The 26505-nt window shown below is 53.4% G+C and overlaps 1 protein-coding gene across 4 annotated transcripts; it reads right to left on the reverse strand.

Moving 5' to 3' along the window:
* Positions 1-355: 355 nt before the first annotated feature.
* Ccr6 (C-C motif chemokine receptor 6) lies at positions 356-21991 on the reverse strand. 4 transcript variants are annotated; one of them, XM_042689715.1, is made up of 4 exons: positions 21794-21991; positions 19845-19929; positions 1700-1813; positions 356-1605 (listed from the first exon to the last, which is right to left on the reverse strand). In XM_042689715.1, exons 3-4 carry the CDS (start codon positions 1706-1708, stop codon positions 484-486), a joined length of 1131 nt encoding a protein of 376 aa, XP_042545649.1. In that variant the 5' UTR covers positions 1709-1813; positions 19845-19929; positions 21794-21991; the 3' UTR covers positions 356-483. The 4 variants fall into 4 exon arrangements, with proteins under 4 accessions (XP_042545649.1, XP_042545648.1, XP_042545647.1 ...); XM_042689714.1 differs by lacking the exon at positions 19845-19929; XM_042689713.1 differs by lacking the exon at positions 21794-21991 and having other exon boundaries at positions 19845-19970.
* Between the last annotated feature and the right edge of the window lie 4514 nt (positions 21992-26505).

Genomic DNA, 26505 nt, shown 5'->3' on the forward strand with positions numbered 1-26505 from the left:
AGGCTGGGATCCTGGGGAAGTTTTCTTGCGAGGCCGTCCTCACACTTGGATGCTCTCAACCTCAGCCTCTTAAGTCACTAAGATTGCAGGTGGGAGCCATCGCGCGTGGGTCTCTGTGCAAGCTCTTTGTAAATATTTTCAGAAAATGTTTAAATTCACATGAACTGCACCTTTCCCAGGTCCTGTTTGGTGGGACAAAGGCCCATGAGTCTCCGGGACCACAACACTTCTCACTAAGCACGCTAGCACAGGGAGGCCGAGGCGGGTTATGCTTAATTTCCAGAACTCCTGTGCATGTTGAGCCATGTCTTTTCTTTTCTTCTCCCCCCCCCCACCGCCAGACACCTATTGATAAGTCCCATAGGTGCTGCAGGGCACCGCGTGACTCTCCGGGCTCACACAGTAAAGGTGCTGCAGGGCACCGCGTGACTCTCCGGGCTCACACAGTAAAGGTGCTGCAGGGCACCGCGTGACTCTCCGGGCTCACATAGTAAAGGATGAGGCGTTGTCGTCCACGGCCTCGCTGGTCTGCCTGGAGGCGCAGCTCTCCGAGTGGATGCGGGCGCAGGAGAGGCGCGATGCGGCCCTCCTCCGCACACACCACGCGTCCTTCATGATCTTCAGGAAGTAGCTCCGAAACCTCTGGCCGACGAAGGCGTAGAGCACGGGGTTGAGGCAGCAGTGGAGGAAGGCCAGGACCTCGGTGACGGTCCTGACGTAGCCCAGGAGCTTCTCGCTGTGGCACACTTTGTCCATGCTGCCCAGGTGGGCGGCGGTCACCAGCAGGACGGCGTTGTGAGGAATCTGGCACACGAGGAACACCAGCACCACGGCTATGACCACGCGGATGGCGCGGTGCCGCTTTGCGTTCTGAGCCTGCAGCAAGGTCCTGACGATGAGCGCGTAGCAGAACAGCATGGACACGAAGGGGACGAAGAAGCCGAAGAGCAGCTCGAGCCCCAGCCCCAGCAGCTTCCACGTGACGGGCTCCGAGAAGGACGGGTACTTGGCCTCGCACACCTGCTGGCCCTGGATCTTGTACTTCCGGTTGAGGGCGAAGGTCGAGGTGGAGATGAGGAGGGACAGCGCCCACACCATGGAGCAGATTCTCCGGCTGTGCGTCAGGGTCCAGGCCCGGAGGCGGAAGGAGCTGGTGGCCTGCACGATGGCCACGTAGCGGTCCAGGCTGACGCAGGCCAGCAGCAGCATGCCGCAGTGGAAGTTGACAGCGTAGATCCCCTTCAGCAGTTTGCACAGCGCGTTGCTGAAAACCCACGCGCCGGCGGCGTGGCTGACTGCCCAGAAGGGAAGCGTGAGGACGAAGAGGGCATCCGCGATGGCCATGTTCAGGAGGTAGATGTCCGTCATGGACTTGGCCTTCTTGTAAAAGGCGAAGGTGAGCACCACCAGCACATTGCCCAGGAGGCCGAAGGCGCACACCAGCGAGTAGGCCACGGGCACGAACACGCGGGAGAACTGCCTGACGCCCCTCAGCGAGCACGGGGAGGGCGGCAGGTAGTCACTTGGATAACCGCTGGCACTCGTGCTGTTGGACTCAGAGTAATCATCCAGTGACTCGTAAGGATCCAGAGAGCTCAGCAGTTCCTGAAAAGCAAAGGAAGAGTGCGCTACAGCCCACCGTCCGTGGCCACAATGAACTGAACTCAGACCCTGTACCCAGAACAAAGCAGGCTCTCACCTCGCTCATGGCGGTGCAGGCTGTGGGCAGGAGAGGCAGCCTGGGGCCCGAAGGGAAGCAAATGGGTCCACCTCACGGCTCAGCAGCAGAGATGATGGCCGCTCAGAGAGGAAGCTGAGGAGGGGAGAAAGCAAATGGCTGCAGTCACAGCCGTGTCCCGGGGCGGCCCCAGAACAGCGTCCCGCTGGACACACACTGAGGACAGGCTTCCCGGGCTCTCTGCACAGCCCAGGGAGAACACATCGTAGGTTTTTCTGTCACATGATGAGTCCACCGTGGTCGCGTGCAAAGCTCCATAAACCACGGTGCACGGCTCACACACACATATTAGAAAAACAGTAGGTTTTGATCAACACAAAAACTCAGGGTGAGTACGTACAGCGAGATTCTACTGGGCCAAAATCTCTCAAAGTAGAACTGCAGACAGAAACGCACGCTCTGTGCAGCCCCACCCCAGGCACCAGTGATTTCTCTTAGGAGAAACGACATGAACTCATTGGTTGGTGTAACCCTGCATCATGCCAGATACTGAGAAACTTAAGGTTGTGGCTAAGCACCAGGGCTCTCAATAAGAAAGATGGTTTACTCCTAAGCTCCAAGGCTTCAGCCTGCCCAAACCACCATTTGTACCACAAAGACCGTGTGTACCCTTGTAAGGAAGTTGCATGAGTGGCCTGCTGGCACCTGAGTCACCACACAGAGAGAGTCCTGGACACAAATTCCCGGCCTTGAATTGCAACTATCAGCCTGGAGAGACAAGCTGTGAGGGTCGGCCTTGTGAAGGCAGAGGGGTGCGGTGGTGAAGCTTCTAAGGAGATGCTTCCGTGCCCTCCAGTGGGCTGAGGACCAAAGGTAGCGATGCCTCCCCACTGCGAGGGGAGGCCGGAAGCGCTGTCTTTGGCGCGATTCTTGAGGAGCCAACAAACCACGCACAGCACCCACGGCCTCGCGCGCCGTGCACTCCTGAGACAGCAGCCTTCCCTGTCACGCGCACGGCCCCAGTGGGCTCACCTCCACACCGTCAATGCCCCTGGCACATTCAAGGGGCCCCACCAAGTCAAAACAGAATCTGCTTCCTTGGGAGATTTAAGCATTCCTAAACCAGTGTTCCTCCAGCAGGCAGGTGCAGACATAGTTCACCGAGCGGATTGGGACTCACAGAATCTGTAGGACACACAGCCCTGAGCTGTTCTTTAGTGGAAGGTTTCGGGAACTCTCGGGGATCATATGATATTTTCAGAAACACCTCTTTGTTCCATTTGGTTTTGCAATATGAGTCTTCTTGCCTTCCATCAGCTGCCGGGGGCCACTGCTGCTGACCCTGACTCACTGCCCCCAACCTCCCACCTGACTTACTCCGCGCCCAGGCTACCAGCATCGCGTGTGGGGCACGACACAGTGCTGCACCCCGCACACGCTGTGACCTGACACGTCCCTAAGCGCTGCCCAACACAAGCTACGTCTCAACGACTGGCCACACAGGCTAAGCGGGAGAGCAGTGATCCTTAGCTCGCTCCTGCGTCCTTCTATCCCTCGCAAACATCATCTCAAAAATACTCAGAGGGGGAAGTGGTGCTGTGGCTCAAGAGGTAGAGCACTCGCCTTGAGCTGAAGAGCGCAGGGACAGTGCCCAGGCCCAGAGTTCAAGCCCCACAACCGACCAAAAACAAACAAACAAACAAAAAACAATGGCAAAAATACTCAGAGGGCTGGGAATGTGGTTTAGTGGTAGAGTGTTTGATCAGCATGCATGAAGCTCTGGGTTCAATTCCTCAGTACCACATACACAGAAAAAGCTGGAAGTGGCGCTGTGGTTCAAGTGGTAGAGTGCTAGCCTTGAGCAAAAGAAGCTTAGGGACAGCACCCAGGCCCTGAGTTCAAGACCCAGGACTGTCAATATATGTGTGTGTGTGTGTAACACACACACACATATATGTGTATATGTATATATATATTAGAGAGAGAGAGAGAGAGAGAGAGAGGGTTGAGATTAGGTTGCTCAAGTCTGGCAAATGAGACCAGTGAAGTCCAGAGGGCAGAGGTGCAGAGAAGACATGGAAGCTGATCTTCAGGGAAGAGGAGTCCGGGCCGGCATCGACCCCCGCAGGGACTGAAGTGTGCCGTGAGTGTGGGGACCTGGCACAGACGCCGTGTGCCCAGGGCACCGCACGCTGCAGGTCGGTCCCCAACCCTCGACTGCCTGGAGCCCATCGGCAGATTGGGGAAGTGTGGCAGACGTTGCAAATCTGTGACTGAATCTGAAATCTGAAAGTGCTCAGGATGTGGAACTACCACCGAGGTGCGAGGTCACTGGCTTACCAGATGTGCAGCGAATGGTGTGTGCACGGCCTGGATGGTGCGACACGGCCCGCGGGGCTCTGCTCACACGCGCCACCCTGCTCGCACACCCGCTCACACGCAGAGCCCCGCTCACACGCCCGCTCACACACCACCCTGCTCGCACACCCGCTCACACGCAGCACCCCACTCACACGCCCACTCACACACCTGCTCACACACGCCACCCTGCTCGCACACCCGCTCACACCAGAGCCCCGCTCACACGCAGCACCCCACTCACATGCCCGCTCACACACCTGTTCACACACACCACCCTGCTTGCACACCCGCTCACACGCAGCACCCCACTCACACGCCCACTCACACACCTGCTCACACGCGCCACCCTGCTCACACACCCGCTCACACACAGCACCCCACTCACACGCCCACTCACACAACCGCTCACACACCTGTTCACACACACCACCCTGCTCGCACACCCGCTCACACACAGCACCCCGCTCACACACCTGCTCACACGCGCCACCCTGCTCGCACACCCACTCACACACAGCGCCCCACTCACACGCCCGCTCGCATACCCGCTCACACACCTGTTCACACACACCACCCTGCTCGCACACCAGCTCACATGCAGAGCCCCACTCACACACCTGTTCACACACGCCACCCTGCTTGCACACCTGCTCACACGCGGTGCCCCGCTCACACGCAGCTGTGGCAGACCTTCCTGGCAGCACCCCGTCTCCATCTCAGCAAAGCCCTGCTCCCTGTCTCTGTCAGTAATCAGGCCAAAAAGGAGCGGCAAGTTCTCCAAGGCTAAAGGTGTCCAGAACCAAAAGGATCATTAATCAGCTGGGGGACAGAATGAAAGGCATCAGCCTCTGGACAGAACCACACAGCGGGTGAGGGCTAAAATGGTAAAATTCAATTGAGGAAATCAAGGATCCCACACTCGAATTTAAATCGTTAACTCCACAGGTACAAAGCCTGGCAAGAACAGACGTTTTAAGCCTCTTATTTGGAAGAAAGTTCGCAAGACTGGCACGCCTGTCCTACGGCACACCTCGACCATCGGCAAGAGAGGGACCGAACATGGCCTCATCTCGCTCTCCTCCACCTTGATCTGTTATGATTTCAGATTTAAAAGCAGATCCGCTGTGCTGAGCAGGGAGTCAGACCGTGTTCTGGAAGGCAGAGAAAGGACTATGGTTGCCATCCCCGCACCTGCCAGCCCTGAGCCTGGGTGCGAACACTGATCTACCAGACTGAAAGGAATCTGTGCTGTGAGCTGCCAACTTTATGGGAGCAATGGGGGCAGAGTAAATGCAGATGTTAATGTTAACAGGTGTTGAGCTGGGCACCGGTGGCTCACGCCTATAATCCTATTCAGCAGGCTGAGATCTGAGAGTCGTGGTTCAAAGCCAGCCCGGGCAGTAAAGTCCATGAGACTCTTGCCTCCAATTAATCACCAAAAAGACCAGAAGTGGCACTGTGGCCCAAGTGGTAGGATTCTAACGTTATGCACAAAAGCTCAGGGACAGTGGCCAGAGCCTGTGTTCAAGCCCCAGGCCTGGCACAAGAATAAATGAATAAGTAAGTAAGAACAGATGTTTAACTTTGAGGCTACAGCATCAGCACTACCAAGCTCAGAATGAGGTGAGCACTAGCCCCGCACTGCGGCTCCAGCTTGGTTGCTGCATGGGAAAGACCACCAAATGCAGTCAGAGCGAACAGCCTGCCAACAGGTGAGTCCTGCCAGCGGGCTAGCGCCTACATCGGGGCTGGCGTTGTGTTCCTGCCGAGAGAAGCTTTGGCTGGAAAGAATATCACCCATGGCCCCAAAGGATTGTCTTTGGGAAGAGGGGCTTCGAATCCCCCCAAAAATCAGGGCTCTGCTCAGCAAGTAGAGCGTAAATGGTGGGTTTTGGGCCAGTGTTAGGGAGCGTTGGACCTGTGCATCAACAGGAGAGGGTGCGGAAGGGTCAGGCCTGGTTGAATCTGGGGTGGGCAGACCCCTTCGACCAGGTGTACGTGGAGCGCCAGAGGGAGACGGTGGGCAGAGGCAGGGCACGGCGCTCACAGGCAGGCGCGAAGCTCCACACGGGGCCTGACTTGGCACAAGCCCAAAGCAGCTACGAGAACCAAGTACTCTGTGCGTCCCTGTCACTCAAGGCTTTCCACAGAATGTGCCATGCACCAGCACGGCTCTGCATCCGCCCCAGATTCTGTTAGGGGCTGTGGGGGTGGCCCCTGGGACAGAGCGGGTTCGTGTTGGGGCCTTTAAAACAGTGTTTGTACACACTGCACAGTGCTCAGAAACTGTGTCAAAGGCCCCAGGCCCCAATCCCTCCTCCTGCCCACCCTCCTCCCTTAGTAGACACTCGCTAGCTCAAAACCAGCTTCTGTGCAGACACAGCCTTGAGTGGCGTCTCTGCCTTTTTTTCAGAAGCAACTAATGGTTAAGTAAGATTTTCCATGGCTTCTGCGTGGAAGGTTTGAAACTACATCCACAGACCACCCTACCAGATGAAGCACCTGAGGTCCGGAGGTACAGGCGGACCTCCCCAGGGCTGAGGGCCCACCCAGGGGCAGGGGCCTCCCAGGGCTGAGGGCCCACCCAGGGGCAGGGGCCTCCCAGGGCTGAGTCACCCCTGCTACCCTTCTATGCCACGCCGCACAGGAAAAGCAAGTGCTACCTTGGGAAAAACTCATTTCTACAGTCACATTTTTACACAATATAAAAAGTTAGCTTCAACCTTTGTGCACAAGGACATGGTTTAGAATGATAAGCAAAAGGAAGTGTCTCAGGAAGTAGCAGCTAATGGGTTAATTCATCCAGAGAGAAAGAGCAGCTGCGTGCACGTCATTGAAACAGGCAGCCAGCACTTTCGCTGGTTCCAGATAGCCAAGGAAAAGCTCAGAGAGGGACCAAGAGTGGTCAGGGAAAGAGGGAGAGGGAGGGAGGGGGAGGGGGAGGGAAGGGGGAGGGGGAGAGAGATAGTACAGAGGAGAGAGGAGGGAGGGGGGAAAGGGGAGGGAGAGAGGAGAGGGAAGGGGAGAGGGGAGGGAGAGAGGGGGAGAGAGGAAGAAGGAGAGGGGGAGAGGGGGAGAGGGGGAGGGAGGAAGAGGGGGAGAGGGGGAGGGGGGAGAGGGGGAGAGAGGAGAGGGAAGGGGAGAGGGGAAGGAGAGGGGGGGAGGGGGGAAGAAGGAGAGGGGGAGCGGGGGAGAGGGAGAGAGGGGGAGAGGGGGAGAGGGGGAGGGAGGAAGAGGGGGAGAGGGGGAGGGGGGAGAGGGGGAGAGAGGAGAGGGAAGGGGAGAGGGGAAGGAGAGAGGGGGAGGGGGGAAGAAGGAGAGGGGGAGCGGGGGAGGGGGGAAGAGGGGGAGGGAGGAAGAGGGGGAGAGGGGGAGGGGAGAGAGGGGGAGGGGGGAAGAAGGAGAGGGGGAGAGGGGGAGGGGGGAAGAGGGAGAGGGAGGAAGAGGGGGAGAGGGGGAGGGGGAGAGGAGGAGAGGGAAGGGGAGAGGGAAGGGAGAGAGGGGGAGGGGGGAAGAAGGAGAGGGGGAGAGGGGGAGGGGGGAAGAGGGGGAGGGAGGAAGAGGGGGAGGGGGGAGAGGGGGAGAGAGGAGAGGGAAGGGGAGAGGGGAAGGAGAGAGGGGGAGGGGGGAAGAAGGAGAGGGGGAGCGGGGGAGAGGGGGAGAGGGGGAGGGGGGAGAGGGAGAGAGAGGAGAGGGAAGGGGAGAGGGGAGGGAGAGAGGGGGAGGGAGGAAGAAGGAGAGGGGGAGAGGGGGAGGGGGGAAGAGGGGGAGGGGAGAAGAGGGGGAGAGGGGGAGAGAGGAGAGGGAAGGGGAGAGGGGAGGGAGAGAGGGGGAGGGGGGAAAAAGGAGAGGGGGAGCGGGGGAGAGGGGGAGAGGGGGAGAGAGAGATTACTGAAACAGTGGCAGCACTGCGTGCCTCTCACCCAGGTTTTACCTGAGGAGGGACAGAGGGGGAAATACCAGGAATATTTATCAGAATACTATCAGTGAGAAAACACTGCACTAAAATTGCAGTGCAAAAACATGTGATGCAAAGCTTAACAGTTTGTTCAACTAAATCAGAAGATTTTGCCAGGTGCTGGTGGCTCATGCCTGTTATCTTAACTACTTAGGAGGTGAAGACCTGAGAATCATGGTTCAAAGCCAGCTGAGGCAGGAAAGTCCCTGGGAGATTCTTATCTCCAAGTAACCTCCAGAAAACTGGAAGTGACACTGTGACTCAAAGCAGCAGAGATATAGCCTTGAGCAGGAAAGCTCAGGGATAGCGCCTAGGACATGAGTTCAAGCCCCATGGCTGACCAAAACAAAGCCAGATTTTTAGCTTGTGTTTTCTTTGGGCCTTGCAAGGCAAGGGGCAAAAAAACTATATGAGTGTGTGCATAAGTGTCCTGCGCACACGTGCACATGAGTGTGCACAAGTGTCCTGTGCACACATGCACATGATGTGTGTGTGCATAAGTGTCCTGCGCACACATGCACATGATGTGTGTGTGCATAAGTGTCGTGTGCACACATGCACATGATGTGTGTGTGCATAAGTGTCGTGTGCACACATGCACATGGTGTGTGTGTGAATAAGTGTCGTGTGCACATGTGCACACGATGTGTGCGTGCATAAGTGTCCTGTGCACACATGCACATGATGAGTGTGTGCATAAGTATCCTGCGCACACATGCACATGATGAGTGTGTGTGCATAAGTATCCTGCGCACACATGCACATGATGAGTGTGTGTGCATAAGTGTCCTGCGCTCACGTGCACATGAGTGTGTGTGAATGTGTGCTATGCACATGTGTACATGATGAGTGTGTGTATATAACTGTGCTGCACACACGTGTACATGATAAGTGTGTGTGCATAAGTGTCCTGCGCTCACGTGCACATGATGAGTGTGTGTGCATGTGTGCTGTGCACACGTGCACATGATGAGTGTGTGTGCATGTGTGCTGCGCACACGTGCACATGATGAGTGTGTGTGCATGTGTGCTGCGCACACGTGCACATGATGAGTGTGTGTGCATAAGTGTGCTGCGCACACGTGCACATGATGAGTGTGTGTGCATGTGTGCTGCGCACACGTGCACATGATGAGTGTGTGTGCATAAGTGTGCTGCGCACACGTGCACATGATGAGTGTGTGTGCATAAGTGTGCTGCGCACACGTGCACATGATGAGTGTGTGTGCATGTGTGCTGCGCACACGTGCACATGATGAGTGTGTGTGCATAAGTGTGCTGCGCACACGTGCACATGATGAGTGTGTGTGCATAAGTGTGCTGCGCACACGTGCACATGATGAGTGTGTGTGCATGTGTGCTGCGCACACGTGCACATGATGAGTGTGTGTGCATAAGTGTGCTGCGCACACGTGCACATGATGAGTGTGTGTGCATAAGTGTGCTGCGCACACGTGCACATGATGAGTGTGTGTGCATAAGTGTGCTGCGCACATGTGCACATGATGAGTGTGTGTGCATAAGTGTGCCGGGCTCACGTGCACATGATGAGTGTGTGTGCATAAGTGTGCTGCGCACATGTGCACATGATGAGTGTGTGTGCATAAGTGTGCCGGGCTCACGTGCACATGATGAGTGTGTGTGCATAAGTGTCCTGCGCACATGTGCACATGATGAGTGTGTGTGCATAAGTGTGCTGCGCACATGTGCACATGATGAGTGTGTGCATAAGTGTGCTGCGCACACGTGCACATGATGACTGTGTGTGCATAAGTGTGCTGCGTACACATGCACATGTCTCTTTTGTATGCATGTGTGCATATGGGTTGTTATATAGGTGTATATCAGTGGTGTGTGCATGGATGTCTATGCAACTGTGTATATGTGTGCATGTGTGTATGCATGCATGAATCCATATATGTATGTATGTGTGTATGTATGTAGAGTCAATGCATAGGTTTTGATGCCTACAAATAGACCTGCATGTGTGTATACAAATCGTGCATGGGTGGAACTAAGCTCTAGTCCTATGCTGTGCACTCAGGCACTACCTCACATCCCTTGGGCAGACCCTGCACCTGTTTACAGATGGGAAGAGACAGCTCACCGGAGCCTGCAACCATGTCACTCTCCATGTCCTGCCTGCCATCCTCCACCTTCCTTCCCTCCATCCTGCCATCCTCCACCTTCCCTCCATCCTGCCTGCCACCCCTCCACCTTCCTTCCCTCCATCCTGCCTGCCACCCCTCCACCTTCCTCCATCCTGCCTGCCACCCCTCCACCTTCCTTCCCTCCATCCTGCCTGCCATCCTCCACCTTCCCTCCCTCCATCCTGCCATCCTCCACCTCCCTCCATCCTGCCATCCTCCACCTTCCTTCCCTCCATCCTGCCATCCTCCACCTTCCCTCCATCCTGCCTGCCACCCCTCCACCTTCCTTCCCTCCATCCTGCCATCCTCCACCTTCCCTCCATCCTGCCTGCCATCCTCCACCTTCCTTCCCTCCATCCTGCCATCCTCCACCTTCCCTCCATCCTGCCTGCCACCCCTCCACCTTCCTTCCCTCCATCCTGCCATCCTCCACCTTCCCTCCATCCTGCCTGCCATCCTCCACCTTCCTTCCCTCCATCCTGCCATCCTCCACCTTCCCTCCATCCTGCCTGCCACCCCTCCACCTTCCTTCCCTCCATCCTGCCTGCCACCCCTCCACCTTCCTTCCCTCCATCCTGCCTGCCACCCCTCCACCTTCCCTCCATCCTGCCTGCCACCCTTCCACCTTCCTTCCCTCCATCCTGCCATCCTCCACCTTCCCTCCATCCTGCCATCCTCCACCTTCCCTCCATCCTGCCTGCCACCCCTCCACCTTCCTTCCCTCCATCCTGCCTGCCACCCCTCCACCTTCCTTCCCTCCATCCTGCCTGCCACCCCTCCACCTTCCCTCCATCCTGCCTGCCACCCTTCCACCTTCCCTCCATCCTGCCATCCTCCCCTCCACCTTCCTTCCACCAGGAATCCACGATGCCTTTCCACAACAGTTTTCGTATTCCAGTGGTAGGTTTCCAATACATATGTGTTCTAAGTTCATGTGAATCACAGATAAACTGCCTTTGGGAGTTTTTATGAATGTCAGTGGAGCTGAAACTAGTCCAGCTTCCTTCTGCTTTTGACTGGGGTGGTTAAGGTTTTTTCCAGCAATTTGCTTATCGGGGTATGTGTGTGTGTCTGAGTGTCTGTGTGCATGTGTATTTTGGTTCTTTCCACTAGTTTGAAAACTCACTTTCTCTTTCTTTTATTTATTTTTTAGAGCAGGACCTGGCAATATCGAGGAGGCTGGCTTTTAACTCACTGGCACAGTCTCTATCAGCCTGTCCTGTCTTAGTCTCCTGAGTGCTGAGATTGCAGGCCTGTGCTACCACGCCCAGTTATATTTTCTTTCTTTCTTTCTGTCTTTCTCTCTTTCTTTCTGTCTTTCTTTCTGTCTTTCTCTCTTTCTTTCTGTCTTTCTTTCTTTCTGTCTTTCTTCCTTCCTTCCTTCCTTTCTTCCTTCCTTTCTTTCTTTCTTTCTTCCTTCCTTCCTTTCTTTCTTTTTTTGTCAGTTGTGGGGCTTGAACTCTGGGCCTGGGGTCTGTCCCTGAGCTCTTCAGCTCAAAGCCAGCGTTCTACCACTTGAGCTACAAAGCCACTTCTGTTTTTCTCCTGGATAATTGGAGATAAGAATCCCACAGACATCCCGGCGCCCGTGACTCACGCCTGTAATCCTAGCTACTCAGGAGGGAGATCTGAGGGTTGCGGTTCAAAGCCAGCCTGGGCAGGAAAGTCTGTGAAACTCTTATCTCCAATAAACCACCAGAAAACCAGAAGTGGCGCTGTGGCTCAAGTGGTAGAGCACTAGCCTTGAGCTGAAGAGCTGAGGGACAGCGTTCAGGCCTAGAGTTCAAGCCCCATGACTGAAAACAAAAAAGAATCTCACAGATTTTTTCTGCCCAGTCTGCCTTTGAACCCTGATCCTCAGATCTCAGCCTCCTGAGTAGCTAGGATGACAGGCCTGAGCCACCAGCACCCAGCTGTTGTTGTTGTGTGTGTGTGTGTGTGTGTTTTAATGTGCAGAAATTAAATTTTAACCACTTCAAGAGTAGCTTAATTCAAGCATTGCGTTCTGTTCTGTCCTTGTGGGACCAGTCTCCACCCTGTTGGTCTCCCACTGCTCCCGGGCCTGGAGTGAAGGTGACCAGGGCTCAGTGTTGGCCCGCACTCTATGGTCCTGGCTGTTGGCTTCATGCTCACAGTCTTCTCAGAGCTTTGCTTCTACGGCCGGCTCTGATCAGGATCCGCAGCCCCTGTGTTCCTGACGTAAGGCTCTGAGAGCTCCTGCAGCGGCCTGCACTGAGCGAACCCCGCACTGCCTGCCCTAAACACTCCTTAGTTCTCCAAAACCCCAGAGGGTGGCTGGTTAAGTGAATCCTGCATTTCTAGGGCTGGGGTGCGCCTCGGAGGTCCCAAGCTTGGCTGCACACGTCCCCAGGCCTGTCTCCACACACGAAAGCAGCACTGGCCCACTGCCCTGGCTCTCCTGAGCGACCCTGAGGACACACCCCTTGCCTGGGAGAAGCAGCTTCTGAAACACACACCCCTGCCCCAAAGCCGCAGGACCCTGCTTAGAGGAGGAAAGAGTCCAGTTAGACACAAGCAGAGCTGACACACCTGCACCCCACTGCCTACCGAGGGGGGACCCAAGCACCCACACCTGCACCCCAATGTCTACTGAGTGGGGGACCCAGCACACCACACCTGCACCCCACTGCCTACCAAGTAGGGGACCAAGCACCCCACACCTGCATCCTGATGTCTACTGGGCGGGGTCCCAAGCACAGCACACCTGTACCCTGACATCTACTGAGTGGGGGGCCTGGGCCCACTCACCTCCGACGTGCTGGTTTGAAGTCACCTCGGTGGTCTGGCCCCTCGGGGGTAAGCCAGGCTCTCAGACGGCCAGCACGAGGACCATTCTCCCAGCCTGATGAGCTTGAAGCAGAGCAATGAGAGGCAAGAACGGCCAAAGCTGCTGAATTACCACTTCCTACTTAAGAGCAACGCCTATCTCCTCAGACGCAAATGGTTAACCATGTGTGTCCCATTGTCACAAGCTGATCACAGGAAGATAGAGCCTGTCTCCTAGAATCCACAGCAAAGCAGGAGCAATGTGAGCGCCTGAGGAGACCTTGGCTTTGGGTTTCCCATTTGTGGTGGGGATCCTGGACAAACTGCATCTTCCGGGGGGTGAGGACTCCTTGTGAGCCTCCTGCAGAGGCTGGACTGGCCCTGGAGGCCGGGGCCCGGCCCTGAGCTTGGGTTCCGTCCTGCCACTTCCTGTGTGCAGCCAGGGGGAAGACACAGACCCCAGGCCACGCTCCTCTGCTTTAGGAAACACAGCTGACGGAGGCTGCTACCCAGCGTGCTGTGAGAGAGGCAGCTGGGGCCGCCGGAGGACGTGGCCCTCCAAACACAGCAGCCGGGGCCTGGGCTGCACCCCGGAGGCCCTGGGCTGCACCCCGGAGGCCCTGGGCTGCACCCCGGAGGCCCAGGTGCCGGGTGTTGATGAAGTGAGAGGGGAGGGTAGGACCCCAGCCTTCAGAGGCGGTGGCGGGGCTCACTGTGGATGAGAAAAGGCACTAAACGGCACAATTGTGAAGTAGTTCACACCTGGGCTGCCACAAAACCAGCCTCAGGAAATGCGGAAGGCTTCCCGTGAGCCTGGGGGCCGAGGTGGACGGGGCCTGGCTGGGGCACTTTCACTGCCAGGAGGCTCAGCCACAGCTCGGCTCGCCTGGCCTTGACCCCACTCAGCGCCTCCCGCTCTACAGGCCCCAGGCGTGAGCATGGAGACGGGGAAGGTCCCTGGTCGGCCTCCTGGGAATCAGCTAGCAAGGCAGCGCCTCGGCCTGTCTCAGCAGGACGCCTGGTCACTGCCCGGCGCTTGCCAGCTGCCCCGCAAGAGCTGCGTGTCCTCCTGTACCTGATCTTCATCCTGAGCCCGCAGAGCCTTTCTCTGAGGTGAGGCATCTGCAGACCTGCGGCCACAAGCTGGCCCGGCCCTCCTCCAGTGGAAGTCCTGCTCATTGCTCTCTCCCAGCCTGTGACTTTCTGGCCCCTGGCCCTTCTCTGTGAAGCCCTCAGCCCTTTCCCCAGAGCAGCCAGGAGCGGAGAGCTGGACTCCTCCCTCGGCCCTGCGTCAGCCCCTCCCTCCTCCCATGTCCAGGGGCTGCGCTCCTTGCTGGGTGGAAGCGACAAGGACCCCCAGGAGGCCAGAGCCCCACCAGGCCCACCTCATCTTTTCTACCAGGGCCCCTCCTGCCAATGTGGCGATAAGAAAGGCAGCCTCTCACAACGCATCAGTCCTGGAAATGGCCTGCCGGAGAAAACTAAACTAAAATAGACTTGGCTTGGCTAAGGACCAAAACCAGAATACTAAACCTCTCCGTGACACGCGGGCAGGCGGCAAACACTGCCACACAAGAGGGCTGGGACGGCGGGCCTACATCCCCTCCCCTCCTGGAAGCCAGGAGCCAGAGGCAGGCAGAGAGGGGCCCAGACGCCTCCAGCGGGGCTCCCTCCACCCCCAAGGCAGCCACCTTGGGTTTGAACAGCTGCGCCAGGCTGCGCTGAGGTTTCCCGGCATGTGCGGTGCGTCGAGTGACTGTGGTCAATAATCCGTTCTGAATCTTGAAGTAAAGGGAAAAGTCCAACCACACATCACCCCGAGAAAGCTCAGATTCATTTTGTTTTTAATCTCACCCGAAAATACCCTGTATCAAAGCTCTTCTCAGATCACACTCAAGTTTATAATGAACTCCTCAAATTTATGATCATGCCAAACATCTACATGGACACCGTAAGGGACACAGAAGACAAGCCATGCAGAAGACAGTGGTGCATTCTATATGGGCAATATCTATCCTGGAAACTTCCTTTAGAGCAAAGGCCAAGGTCAATTGTATTGATTCTTGTCACAGACGTGAGGAAGTGTGTTAAACATTGTGTCGGGCTTATTGCCAGGGACTGTAATCCTGCAATACTCACTACTAGGGAGGCTGAGATCATGTGCTCACAGTCTGGGGTTAGCCCAGGTATACATCAAGGCTCCCTTCTCAATTAACAGCTTGGTTCAGTGGTCTGTGTCTGTCCTAACAACTACAATGGGTCATGGTTGGGGTTTGCACCCAGGCAGGAAGTGAGACCCATCTCAGAAATAACCAGCGCTGCTTAAAAAAAACACACAAATGCCTCAGGAAGTACAAAGATGTATTTTGTAGAATTGGAATCTGTTCATCACTTAGCCTAGATCTTACAAGATTTCAAGTTAGGAGAGCTATGAATTTGGGGAGCTTTGACGTGGTGTCCTCTGTGCCCCAGAATGAGCAGTGTCCTACATAATCAGAAAGCCAGCCTGCCTGGCCTGTTCAAACTGCTTTCACACGCACTCCCTACGTGCAGAACAGCACACCTGAGCTGCTTAGACGGTAACCTCCTACTTCCTGCCTTCAAGATATCTAGACAGCGGGGAGGCCAAAGCATAAATGTAGGACCACAGACCCTGATAAGAGAGCGTTTGGGGCTCTGGAAGGAGAGAGCAGCCTCCAGACCATCTGGGACGGCTTTGTATGAGCAAAGGGCCAGGAGTGATGATGAAGAGAGAAGGCACACCGGGACGGACGCGCCACGGGGCATAGCAGCTGGTGGAGGTGGCGGCACACAGGGAGCGGGGCCTGGAGGCAGCCCGGAGGAGGAGGCAGCCCGGAGGAGGAGGCAGCCCGGAGGAGGAGGCAGCCCGGAGGAGGAGGCAGGCAGCCTGGAGGAGGAGGCAGCCCGGAGGAGGAGGCAGCCTGGAGGAGGAGGCAGCCTGGAGGAGGAGGCGCTCCAGCCACGAGGCGCTTGGAGAAGACTAGCACAGACCAGGAGAGGAGCGACCCAGAAGACACACATGGGGTGGGGTGGAGCAGCAGGTGGAGGGTGTCCCAGGCCCTGACGGGGGCACCTGGGCCGGCCCGGGGGGGGGTGTGTGCCCCCCGCGCCCCCCCTGTCCGCGCCCCCCCCCCTCGTGCATGCCCTCCCGCGTGCACTCTGACGCTTACAGGAATTCTCTGCACCTCCAGGACTCTCCCCATCATTGGAGAAGAGACTGCAACCTGGGTACATGAAGCAACTCTCTATCCCATCACCCAATAACCCGGAGATCCAAGCCCCAAAGCCACACTGTGCCAGCCCCGTTTCTGGGATAAGACTGAGGAAGTGGCATTTATTTTGAAAACTCGATCAGGAACTAGCAGAGGGAAAATCAGAATGATATGGATATCCCTCTCTGTACAGAAATGGGGAACTTGGGGCTGGACACTTGTCTCTCATCCAGTTATTTCCACATAGAAGAAAAGTTACAGGAACACATAGGAAGCCGAGGCACAAATCCACAACACTAGTGACACAATCCAAGTTGTGTGTCTTTAACCCTCAACTTTCTGTCTCAGGGGGGACAGAAGTGAGCTTCATTTAAGGTTCATGGAATTACACACACACATGTGTGTCAGTGCAGATGCCTGGCCTTCCCAGCATGACTTTCAATTCGACGGCCAGTGTCAGTGGGGTTTTATGTTAACCCCTCTGCATGGATGACTTAGGACAAACACGCAGGTTGGAAGCCGTCTGCAGAGGGCTTGAGGCAAGAGCGACTTCATGGTTCTTATTACAGATCCCTAAGTGGAGGCACAATAATGAATGGATACAGAGAGCTTCCCCCCGGGCACAGAGGGCAGGTGGGTGCCCAGCAGGCCGGCCGCGCTGATGGAGACAAGGTCAACATTAGGAAAAATGACACAGAGTTCAGGTGATTCAAAAACCAGTGCTGGGTTAGTGGGGAAGGAAAGGGGGAAATGAGCTCAAAGAGCTATGTAGGGAGGGGAGACTGAGGACAGAAGACTGACCTGTGTGTCCGGTCACTCCACCTCACAACATCTGAGAATAAGCACTGTCTGAGTGTCTAGGGGGAAGTTCTCTTCAGGAAGATGTGGAGAGAGCACCACCCCGGCTGTAGATACTGTCAGAATTCCCAGACACACAGAAAGAGGAACAAAGTTATAGAGGGCAGCAGGCATGAGAAACGTTTTGTTGTTGTGCCGGTCCAGGCCAGAGATGGACACGCAGAGACCTGGAGTTCCAGAGACTCACGGGATGGAGAGGCAGAGACTGCGAGAGACAGAGAGGGTGGAGGATGTGGGAGAGACACACTGGAATGGTAAAGGACAGGAAGTGCACCCCTGAGCCTCTCCAGTCTCCAGCCCTGGAGTCCTGACTTCATGATCCACCCTCAGCTAGTCAGAGGAAACATTAGCCCCCGGTGACAGCCCTGGACTCACTGAGGGGACAGCAGCAGTCGACCCTAACCTGAGGGAAAAAGGGCAACACTTGTGACAGCTGACCTTCCCGCTGCTTCTCCAGTCTGGATGTTAGGTTTGGGTGGCCAAGTCTCCCCATGTGCCAGGGGCTTCCTGTGATGTGGAGATCACTGAAAGCCTGAGGCAGCTAGGCACACCGGGGCTCACAGAGACAATCTCATCTAGGATTAGGGAGCAATGCCCTGTGACCCTGCAGGTAAGGGCTCACGCAAAGGAGAAGGGAGAAGCCATGACACTCGGCGTCAACTCCAGGTGGGCAGGAAGCCAAGGGGAAGATGAGCAATGACAAGGGTCTGGAGAGGGGAAAGGATGGTTTGATCTCAGCCAACCTGGAAGGAAAGCCTGGACCAGAAGATGTGCAAGAAGAAAGAAGGATTATCACACTCTCCGGAATTAGAGGAAGTACCGCCCTCCCTGCGGCCTACTGACAGGCATGATGACCACCTGATGGGTTATGCCCACCTGACAGTCGTGGTTCAGCAAGGTCAAAGTGTAAGAAAGGAGTTTCTGCTTTCCATGCGGAGTCCGGCTGCTTGTACAATGAGCAATGTGCTCAGTAACAGTGTGGCTGCTGCAGGTGGTACCAATGCCCGCTGCTGGGCACAGAGCCCAGTGTTGACAGCCCTGGCCATCCCCATACCTTGCTATGGGTTGCAGAACAGGGAACTAGAACTAGAGCTTTTCCTGCAAGGCAGACATGGGAAACAGCAGGAAAGACCCTAGGCCATCGAAGTAGAGCAGAGGCAGTGTGGACTGAGATGAATATAGCTCAGGAAATCAGGAAATCACTCTCAGTGGCTCTCGATCCAGCTTTCAGTGCAACTGACTTTCTTCAAAGTATCACAGAACTATTCCACGAGGGTGATTGAACACAGGAACAGCAGGCGAGCTCACAGACCCAGGGCCCAGGGGGCCAGCTTACAAGGTGCACCCAATGCAGACAGGAAGGGATATTGAGCAACCTGCCAGCTTCAAGTCCTCTGTCTCTCTCCCCGCCTGAAGCCTGAGACTCCAAGCCCTCTTTGCATCTAGTGCTCAGCAGTGGATGTTAATCAGTTTATCTTACAGGTTCTACATATTCATTTGATTAAACACACATTAAAAAAAAAACTAGCTGGGCTTGGGTGGCTCACACCTGTAATCCTAGCTACTCAGGAGGCTGAGATCTGAGGATTATGGTTCAAAGCCAGCCTGAGACTCTTATCTCCAATTAACCACCAGAAAACTGGAAGTGGTGCTGTGGCTCAAGTGGTAGAGCACTTGCCTTGAGCTGAAGAGCTGAAGGACAGCACCCAGGCCGGGAGTTCAAGCCCCACGACTGACCAAAAAAAAACCTATTTTTAGACTTACTAAAATGTCTATTTATCAACCAGAAAGAAACATGAAAACCATGCATTCTTTTTAAGCTGGAGACTTTTCTAGAATGATGTTGTGTCAGATAAGTCCACATATAAATTGTTGTCTAGTGAGCCAGGTGCCTCTAATCCTAACAACTGAGCAGGCTGAGATCTGAGGGTCATGGTTCAAGTCCAGCCTAGGCAGAAAAGCCCGTGACCCTCTTATGTCTAATTAACTCACCAAAAGTGGTGCTGTGGCTCAAGTGGAAGAGCATGCACTTTAGATAACAGTCTTAAGGGACAGTGCTCAGCCATGAGTTCAAGCCCCAGGACCAGCCAATAAAAAATTGTGTTTAAAACCTCCCTTTATCCCGTGAGGCCATCATCAAGCACAGGCCTGGGACTCTACTGCATGGCGCACTGACCCAGATTCAGCCCCATGTGTTTGAGGGGAAGGGCCAGTGGTGGTGACAGAGCCCCAGCCTGGGGGGACCGGCTGTCCCAGCAGCCAGCAGCCAGCAGCTGCTCATGGCTCAGCGACTCCGTGGCTGCCACCACCTAACATGGCCAGATCCCTTCAGATCGAGGTTTTGACATGGGAAGGAAGTCCAGGCTGCGCACTATCGCCCTCCACGGTGTCAGCACATAGGGGCTGAGCCTACAGGCCAGCAGAGGAAGCCAAGCCCCCACCCCATGCATATCTACTGCACATGCTCCTTTGGGGTGTACGGTCAACCACGCCTGAGCAGCAGGCCCAAAGGCTCCCTCCAACTGCTCAGGCTAGGTCTCCTCGCAGCTCCTGAATCTCCACCAGCCAGCAAGACGGTGGGGGATGAGGGGGTGAGCTCCCTGTGCCTCGAGCCCACAGAGGCGCAGAGGCACAGAGGAGATGGGGCTGGGCTGGGCAGGGCGGGGACGGGGGGGGATGCAGAAGTTGCTCAGAAGCCACCCACATGGAGTTCCAGGTCCTCTACACCACGGGCTGTGGGCAAGCCCTGCTCAGCCAGCCTCCCGCCCCTGCCTAGCTGTCCGTACAGCCTTGCCCATCTACCCAGCATCTCCCTTCACCTTTATTGTGAGGCTCTTCTGCCACCTGCTCGGCCTTCTGTCTTCATTCCCTTTCCTCTTTCTTCACAGACACAGCTTCTCACTCCTCACCGAAGAGAACATTTACAAAAGCACACAGGAGCAAGTGTCACGTAGGCACCCCCCCTTTCGGGCTACACAATCCTCATCTGATTTTTATTGTGCCAGTACTGGAGCTCTGGACTTAGCGCTCTCACTTGGCTTTTTCTCTCAAGCCCGGTGACCTACCACTTGAGCCACACCTCTATTCTGGCTTTTTGGAGATGCATCTCATGGACTCTTTTTGGTGGTCATGCTTTGAACCAAGGTCCTTATATCTCAGACTCCTGAGTAGCCAGGATGATAAGCATGAGCCACCAATGCCCGGTTCTCATCAGATTATGATGTCTGCCTCTCGCCCTGTCACCTGTGAACTCTGCCTAACGCACTGGGTTTGTGGAGCAATACATCAATGACCAATCAAATGCTGGTTCTTTAGGAAGTCTTTCCTAGCTAGCCTTCAAAGGAGGTGGATAGTCTTTGCTGTAAATATTCTACAGTGTGAGATCTGGGCAATCCCTGCCTGCGCCATAAAGTCTGGTGTGTTCTCAGCCTCCAGTAAAATCCACACTACAGCCCACCTTGCCGTCCTGCTCGACCACCGCCGAGGGCAAGGGGCCTCACAGGCGCAGACCTCCGGTGCGGCCACCGCACAGAACAACCCGGCACCGCGTTGCTGTGGCTATCTTTGACGGCAGCCCTGGGCCTACCGGGCCTCCTCACCTCTACTGTGTGTAACTGCGGTCGTTCACATTCCCGTCTCTAGCTTTCTGCTCTGCGGTAGGAAACCAGATCATCCTCTTTATCGGAACTGTGCTTAAAATAAGATTTGGCGAATTTAACAGTGCACCTGGGAGAGTCCCCTGGGACAGGGGCACCCGGGGCAGAGGACAAGGGCTGTGGCAGCTACTTTCGGGGCTGAGGCTCTTTTTCTGCTCATTTCCTCTTTCTCGGCCTGTCAGAGATTTCCAGGTAAGTGAGGACACCTAATAGAAGACAGGCAAGGTTCTAGCACACACCACGACGGCCATGTAAACAGCATCTCCGCGACACAGACACACTGCGAAGTGCCGCCCACCTGTCACTTTCGCCTGGAAGATGAGGTGATCTGGAGAACTTCTTCTGATGAATGGGAGCCCAGGAGTCCTCCCGAGCAGACCCTCAGCTGGCCTCAGGCAGGCCACAGCATCCCATGAGCCACCCCAGCCCGGGCCCTCTTCTTCCTCAGCCCTGTGTGCCACTGCGGAGCCTCCCCTCCTGGCCCTGGCCTCTCCCTGCATGCCTGCCCTCCCCTCCAGCCCCACCCCACGTCCCCCACCACCAGCCCTCCTCCGTCCATTCACTGTGTAACTGTGCCCGCTTGCTTGGGTTTGTGGCAACTGCATTTCTTCTTTCTAGTTATGGCTGAAATAGAAGCCTGCTCCTCCACAGGTCGCCACTGCTTATAGACTCCATGCCAACGTCCTTGCATTGGCCATTCGCTAGTTCTCGGTCAATGCTGGCCACCATCCCCTGGGGCACAGGGAGTTAAAGGTCAGTATTCAATGTCTGAAACAGACCCTGAGTCTTGGACCCTTATCCCTTCCCTGCCATGTGAGGAAGCATCTGCCTGTCTCCCACACTCCGAGAACAGCATCTCAGCTGAAATTCCATCCCATAACTCCTCTGAAATCTCTGCAGGACGGTACAGCTCACAGGACAGCTCACAGGAGACGCAGCCACAGGCCGTCTCTTCTCTTCCTCACTTGATTGATCGAATCCAAATAAATGTGTGCTCAGTGGATGTGAGGCTCAATGATACAAACTACTGCAATAATTGGTTTTTGCCTACAAAGTGTAAAATTTACAAAGAAATACTATCTTTCTGGATCCCCAGGCAAATGAAAACTTACCAGTGAAGAAGTTGTTTTCTGCTTCATAGACCAGCAGCCCCTTGCGTTTTCCTCTTCAGTTTCAGACCCCCTGGTCAGGAGTGTGAAGACCCCCAACCCTCCTCCTCTTCCTCTTCAGAAGAGCAGCTGCTGAGCCTCCACACCAGTCTCCCCCTCGACGGCCCAGTGCAGGTTCACACTTTTCCCTCACAGGGTTGTTGTGGTGAACTCCCTCACCACAAGCCTTCTACCTCCAACACACTTCAGATCATACAAAGGTAACAAATAAGGTGGAGGAAGAAAGGCTGCTTATGTAACTAGGTCACTTGATCATTTTAGATGCAAATTTTTTGTTTCAGAATTATTAATCTGTAGAATAATTCTTGATTCTTCGTGGAAATAAAAAATTAATTCAAATGGTTGTAAAGTATACGGGAAGACTCCACACTCACTAATGAGTTCTGTAGTCAGCGACCCACATTACTATTCTGACAGGCAAAAACCAAGCGTTTAAACACCAACAAGCATCCGTGTTGGTGTAAGTCCTCCGAGGACAGTCCCGCATCAGCCCTCAGCGAGCTGGGCTGTCCATGCTCTCTCCTTTTAAAGAGTACAGTTAGGAGTTACTTCAAGTTTGTGTGATATGCTATAAAAAGAACATTGAACATTTGCTTTCATTTAATCCTGACCAGCAAGACTGGCAGAATGAAGGTTATTCCCCTCATACTACATCTGGAAGGAACTGGAGCATACAAGATGGTAAGTGATCAGCTCAACAGTATCTAACAAGGGGTGAACGCTGTACAGACGACCTGGTCTTCTGAGTCTCCTTTACACCATGCCCGTTGATTTACTCCTTTCACAAATACTCACAAAGGAGCTACCCCGTGCCGAGCACTGCTCAGCCATAGGAGATACAGCTGTGATCAGAACAGGCAAAGCCCTTGCCTTGTGGGATTCATATCTTGTCACAGGAGGCAGACAATAAATACAATAAAGAAAAAGGCGTATGGTATGGCAGATGTACACAGGTGCCAGAGAAACATGAGCAAAGGTAGATTGTTCAGGCAGCTGACATATTAATCACAGAGAGGTGTGTTTATCTGGGGGAGGAGCAACGTAGGCCAAAGGAGCAGCAAAAGCAAGGGCCCTGCCTGGCTTGTTCATAGCAAAGAAAGGAAGTGGATGCAGCTGAGAGTCCCAGGAACTCAACCGGGTCAGGGCCTATAGTCCATTGACAGCGTGAGAAAAAGTACTCTTTTCTGCCAAACCAAAGTGTTTTCAGTATTGTGTATTGATACTTTCTGGAATTATTTGCTTAATTTACTTGAATTGCAACTATTATCTGCACTGCTTGGAACCAGCTAGCCATCTTAGGGAGGTAAGTCTTGTGTTGAAGAAGAGGGACACGCTATCAGAGTTCAAGGAGGAAGGCAGAAGGAAGGAAACAGCTCCCTAGAGAGAGGGATAGTCAGCAGATCCAATCATCGCATGAGGATCAGGGTGAGCCACAGGGATTTCACCTAACATGCTCCCCATAAACATTCTTGTCTTGGGCTGGAAATGTGGCTCAGTGGTAGAGCGCTTGCCTAGCATGCATGAAACCTTGGGTTCGATTCCTCAGTACCACATACATAGAAAAAACTGGAAGTAGCACTGTGGCTCAAGTGGTAGAGTGTTAGCCTTAAGCAAAAGAAGCTCAGGGACAGTGTCTAGGCCATGAGTTCAAGCCCCAGGACTGACAAAAAAAAAGGTTCTTGTCTTCAGACTGTAGAAACAATGGCTGAATGGGTTGAATTTAACCAGAACTGTGGTATAGACAACTGAGTAAGACAGAATGAACTATATGTTTGAGGGACTGCATTTTTCTCAGCATCTGAGGACCTTCGCCCCCCAGAACATCCCCTGCTTTGTTCTCTCCATCTGAGGACCCTCTGCAAAGAACACCCTAACTCTGGGCCACACTCTAGCTCTGTGCAAGCATCAGCGTGAGCAGCCACGTGGCCTCACACACAGGGCTTATCCATCCTAGTGTTCTGACATCTTGCAAGCAGAATGCTGCCACAGGATGTCACTGCCCCTGCTGACGCCAACCACATTCCCAAAGAATGCACTTCCCTTTCTCTAAACACTGAGGGAGGTTTATAAAACCAATAGTGTAAGTCTTACGTGTTTTCTTAAACTTTTCCTCCACCACACTTCTTGGGACAGTTAATAATGGAATTTTACCCTCATCGATAAACCCCGTACTCCTCTTCCTTTATTCCCATGCACTGTTCTTGTGCATCAAGCCCCCAGAACGCACTGACGTCCAGTAAGCGAGGCTGGGCTTGGTGTGGTGCCAGGCCTGCGAGGTTGCGGCTGCAGGCCTCAGGATCGGCATGCTGCACATAGAGTGTGATGAAAATGTCATTTTAGTAAAGCAAAACCACCTGGAGTAACAGACATTCTTGCAAGGTGCACTAACTAATACAAATAATCTTTCTTATCAACCAGGGATATTTTCTAATGCTTCTGGCTTGCAAATGTAAGTTCAAAGTCCAGTCTACACCAGGGTTCTGGAGGAGCTTCTCTGCCTAATAAGATAACACAAATTTGAGGGCAGTCTCTGCTGCAAAGGTAAGCAGTCCTCCAACATCCCAAGACCTTAAGAGAAAGTTCTGTGGGGAGACTGCTGAAGACTCCGTCTGGAAGCCATAGAGCAAGTCTGCACATTCAGAGCAGATAAGCAGACACAAGAAACATGAGAAATCAAGGAAATATAACCCCACCAACAACCAACAATTACACAGTAAAGGATCAGAGCAATGGCCATCCATCATTTTGAGGAAATTCAAACTATAAAGCTTACAGATGATAAGAATGAACAATAAGTTGCTGGGAATGTGGCCTAGAAGTAGAGTGCTTGCCTAGCATGCATGAATCACTGGGTTCAATTCTCCAGTACCACATACACCGAAAACACCAGAAGTGGTGCTGTGGTTCAAGTGGTAGAGTGCTAGCCTTGAGCAAAAGCAGCTCAGGGACAGTGCCTCAGACCTGTCAAGAAAAAAATAATGAACAACAAAAGGGGTATAGATAAAGACATCAGTGAAATTAGAGAGAACATAGCAATTGACTTAATAAACTCAGCAAGAATTAAAAGGCTAAATGAAAATCAAGCAAATATAAATAAATAGCTATAGGAGTAAAAGAAATACAGCTAAGCAGCTAAAAGAGATCAAAGAAAACAAATATAAACAAAAAGTGAAGTAAAGAAGTCAATGCAAGATGTTAAAAATAATCTCAATGAAAAGATAGAAATCTTGAAAATAAATAAATCAAATCACTATCCAGGAGATATAAAGTTTTAGAAAGCCTCTCCAGCAGAGCAGATACAATACAGAATTTCTAGGCTTAAAGATAGAGTAGACATCGTAGAGAAAGAAGAAAAACATTCAAAAAAACATGAAATAAATTTGCAGGAAAAAATAAATTTGCAGGAAATTTGAGACTGTTTTTTAAAAAAATTATGTTTCTTAATAAAGACCCAGAAGCACAACAAATCAAAGGAAGGTTTGACAAATGGGATTACTTTTTGTCAATTGCTGTGTTCTCTCTGATTTCACTGATGTCTTTATCTATACCCCTTTTACTGTTCATTATTTTTTTCTTGACAGGTCTGAGGCACTGTCCCTGAGCTGCTTTTGCTCAAGGCTAGCACTCTACCACTTGAACCACAGCACCACTTCTGGTGTTTTCGGTGTATGTGGTACTGGAGAATTGAACCCAGTGATTCATGCATGCTAGGCAAGCACTCTACTTCTAGGCCACATTCCCAGCAACTTATTGTTCATTCTTATCATCTGTAAGCTTCAGGGGAGAATGGCTCAAAGACAGAGGCAAATCCAGGCACCAGTAGCTCATGCCTGTAATCCTGACTACTCAGGAGGCTGAGATCTGAGGATCGTGGTTCAAAGCCAGCCCGGGCAGGAAAGTCCATGAGACTCTTATCTCCAGTTAACAACCAGGAAACTGGAAGTGGCGCTGTGGCTCAAGTGGTAGAGCACTAGCCCTGAGCACAAAGAGGCTCAGGGACAGTGCTCAGGCCGAGTTCCAGCCCTATGACTGATCAAAAAAAAAAAAGGCCAATAGACACATAAAGAAATGCTCAACTTCTCTAGCCATAAAAGAAATTCAAATCAAAACATTGAGATTCCACCTCACCCCAGTTAGAATGGCTATAACCAAGAAATCTAATAACAACAGATACTAGAGGAGATGTGGCCAAAAGGGAATGCTACTACATTGTTGGTAGGAGTGTAAACTTGTTCAACCACTCTGGAAAGCAGTATGGAGGTTCCCAAAGGACTCCACATAGAGCTTCCCTATGACCCAGCAATCCCACTTTTGGGCATTTACCCAAAACATCACAAACAAGGCCATACTAAAGCTACCAGCACAACTATGTTTATCCCAGCATTATTCACCATAGGACCAACCCAGATGCCCCTCAGTAGATGAATGGATCAAGAAAATGTGATATATATATATATATATATAGTGGAATTCTATGCCTCCATCAGAAAGAATGACATTGCCCCATTTGTTAGGAAATGGAAAGACTTGGAAAAAATTATATTAAGTGAAGTAAGCCAGATCCAAAGAAACATAGGTCCCATGGTTTCCTTTATTTGCAATAACTAGTATACATCTAGGGTAATCTTACCAGACAAGCAGAAAAGGTCAAAATC

The sequence above is a fragment of the Dipodomys spectabilis genome, unplaced genomic scaffold (assembly GCF_019054845.1).
Source record: "Dipodomys spectabilis isolate Male_0828 unplaced genomic scaffold, ASM1905484v1 ptg000126l, whole genome shotgun sequence".
NCBI lineage: Eukaryota > Metazoa > Chordata > Mammalia > Rodentia > Heteromyidae > Dipodomys > Dipodomys spectabilis.